This window comes from Neopelma chrysocephalum, unplaced genomic scaffold (assembly GCF_003984885.1).
Source record: "Neopelma chrysocephalum unplaced genomic scaffold, ASM398488v2 Primary Assembly neopelma1_89, whole genome shotgun sequence".
NCBI lineage: Eukaryota > Metazoa > Chordata > Aves > Passeriformes > Pipridae > Neopelma > Neopelma chrysocephalum.
This window is the reverse complement of record NW_020897751.1, coordinates 595,111-597,832: the sequence shown is the minus strand read 5'-3', so window position 1 is coordinate 597,832 and position 2,722 is coordinate 595,111. Positions and strand designations below refer to the sequence as shown.

At 69.9% G+C, this 2,722-nt stretch overlaps 1 protein-coding gene across 1 annotated transcript in view; it reads left to right on the top strand.

Annotated features, from left to right (window-relative positions):
- PAOX (polyamine oxidase) overlaps positions 1–2,492 on the top strand; it is a 2,719-nt gene extending 227 nt beyond the window's left edge. Inside the window, exons 2-7 of the mRNA XM_027693075.1 lie at positions 309–801; positions 880–1,079; positions 1,334–1,589; positions 1,716–1,828; positions 1,905–2,062; positions 2,306–2,492. Of these exons, the coding sequence (XP_027548876.1) occupies positions 309–801; positions 880–1,079; positions 1,334–1,589; positions 1,716–1,828; positions 1,905–2,062; positions 2,306–2,449 (1,364 nt within the window). The 3' untranslated portion in view covers positions 2,450–2,492. The remainder of the gene's footprint in view (positions 1–308; positions 802–879; positions 1,080–1,333; positions 1,590–1,715; positions 1,829–1,904; positions 2,063–2,305) is intronic.
- Positions 2,493–2,722: the final 230 nt, after the last annotated feature.

Sequence of the window (2,722 nt, the reverse complement as noted above, 5' to 3'; positions counted from 1 at the left end):
GGCACCGGGAACACGGGGTGGGCGGCACCGGGAACACGGGGTGGGCGGCACCGGGAGGCGGGCCCGGGATGGGGCGGGGCGGGGGCACCGGGATGGGTCGGCTGTACCGGGATGGGGAAGCCGCACCTGACCCCCGACCCCGCGGGGCCCCTCTGGAGTGGGATCAAACGCGAGCCCGTCACGGGTGGCACAGCGCAGGCTGGGGCAGAGGCGGGTCCGCTGTTTTAGGGGGGCACATGGGGTTGGGGGTCCTGCCACAGGCATGGCTCGGGGTGACCCCCTGTCCCTCCCTCCCTCCCTCCCGGCAGCGTCGGGGCTGGCGGAGATGGGGGCACACTGGATCCACGGCCCCTCGCCGGGGAACCCCGTGTTCTGCCTGGCCTCCCAGTACGGCCTGCTGGGCCCGGAGGCTGCCCTGGAGGAGAACCAGCAGGCAGAGGCGGGGGGACACCCCCCGCTGCCCTGTGTCACCTACAGCAGCTCGGGGAGGGTGCTGAGCCCTAAGGCGGTGAGGGAAGCCCGCGACCTCTTCTACGCCCTCCTGGCCTCCACCCGCGCCTTCCAGGGGTCCAAGGAGCCACCGGCGCCCAGCGTGGGCCAGTACCTGCGGGCAGAGATCGCCCGGAGGGTGCCCACGATGGCGGGGGGCGTGGAGGAGGCCCGGCGGCTCCAGCTGGCCGTGCTCGCCGCCTGCCTCAAGCTGGAGTGCTGCATCAGCGGGACCCACAGCATGGACCTGGTGGCTCTGGAGCCCTTCGGGGAGTACGTGTCGCTGCCCGGCCTGGACTGCACCTTCCCAGGGTAAGCGCGGGGCTCCGCGGGGGACGCGGAGCAGCCTTTCGGGGGCCACCCCGTCCCCAGCAGCGCCTCCTCCCGCAGCGGCTACAGCAGCTTGTCCGAGCGCCTCCTCTCGGCTCTGCCCGAGGGCACCGTCCTGCTCAACAAGCCGGTGAGGACCATCCGGTGGCGAGGGTCCTTCCGCGAGGAAGGGGACGATTCCAGGGATTTCCCCGTCCGGGTGGAGTGTGAAGATGGGGACGCCTTTCTCGCCGACCACGTCATCGTCACTGTCCCGCTGGGTGAGGAAATGAGGGCACCCACCCTTCTCCTTGCCCTGCCTGTCCCCTCCGACCCGCCGGCAGGGTTGGAGATGGGCAGGTGGAGGGGAGGGATTGCCCAACCCGTTCCCAGCCGCTCAGACGGGAATTCCAGTGGGAGAGGGGAGGCTGGGAAGGGACTTGGGGAGGGCAGAGTATCTCAGATCCCATTTAGGAGCCTGGCTGAGAGCTGCCTGATCTCCTGCTCGATCTCCTGCCCGATCTTGTGCCTGCAGGTTTCCTCAAGGAACGCCACCAGGATTTCTTCCAGCCTCCCCTTCCCGAGTGGAAAGTGGAGGCCATTCGCCGCCTGGGCTTTGGCACCAACAACAAGATTTTCCTGGAGTTCGAGCAGCCTTTCTGGGAACCCGAGCAGCAGCTCCTGGAAGTGGTGTGGGAGGACGAGTCGCCCCTGGAGGAGCCCAGCGCCGACCTGGAGGCCAACTGGTTCAAGAAGCTCATCGGATTCGTGGTCCTCCAGCCCCCGGAGCAGTACGTGAGGGGGATGTGGGGCGTCTCCCAGGCCTGCTCTGGGTGGCTGGTGGCCCGTGAGGTGGGGCAGGGAGGGCACCGCAGCCCCAGCGAGCAGCAGCTCTGAGCTCCGCGTCCCCTGCCCAGGCACGGGCACGTCCTCTGCGGCTTCATCGCGGGGAAGGAGTCGGAGCACATGGAGACGCTGAGCGACGCCGAGGTGCTCAGCGCCATGACCCGCCTCCTCCGCAGGCTCACAGGTGCCTCCCCCGCCCTCCCTGCCCGCCCCGACCCGCGGGGGATTTCGGGATCCCACCCCGAATGCCCTCCCCGCAGGGAACCCCAGCCTGCCGGCCCCCAGGAGCGTGCTCCGGTCCCGCTGGCACAGCGCTCCCTACACCCGCGGCTCCTACAGCTACGTGGCCGTCGGCAGCTCCGGGGACGACATCGACGTGCTGGCACAGCCCCTGCCCGAGGACCCCCAGGACCCCCGGGTGAGGATGCAGGGGGTGCAGCGGGGACAGGGCACCTCCAGCAGCGCAGGGAAGCGGCACCGCTCCCGCCCTTTGGGGGGGCGTTCACCTGCCGAGCTCCACGGCGGTGGGGGCAACCCCACTTCCCTAAAGTGTGGGGAAGGGAGAGCGCCCGCTCGCCGGTGTCTCCGCGGCGATGCCCTCTAAGGGCGCGGAGGGCGAGGCCGGGTTGTCACGGCTCACCTTCCCGTCCCCCGCCCGCAGCCCCTGCAGCTCCTCTTCGCCGGCGAGGCCACGCACCGCACCTTCTACTCCACCACCCACGGCGCGCTGCTCTCGGGCTGGCGGGAGGCCGAGCGGCTCAACCACCTCCTCCAGCCTCCCATCCCTCCTCCTCCTCAGCCCTGAGGGGCGGCCAAATAAACGCGCCCGCTGCTTTCGCTGCTGCTTTTCGTGCCGCTCGGTCTCCTTTTTTTTTTATTGAGAAGCCGCCAGCGCCGCGCGGAGGCTTTTCTTCCGATCCTAATCCTCGCCAAGGGGCTGCGGTGCTGGTTTTTAATACCAGTTGGTGCTGGAGATGGTGAAGCGCGGGTCGTCCAGCGGGTCCTGCGCCGGGCCGGGCTGCGGGGCGGGCTGAGGGGCGGAGGCGGCCGCACCGGGTTGAGGAGGAGAACCGGGGGC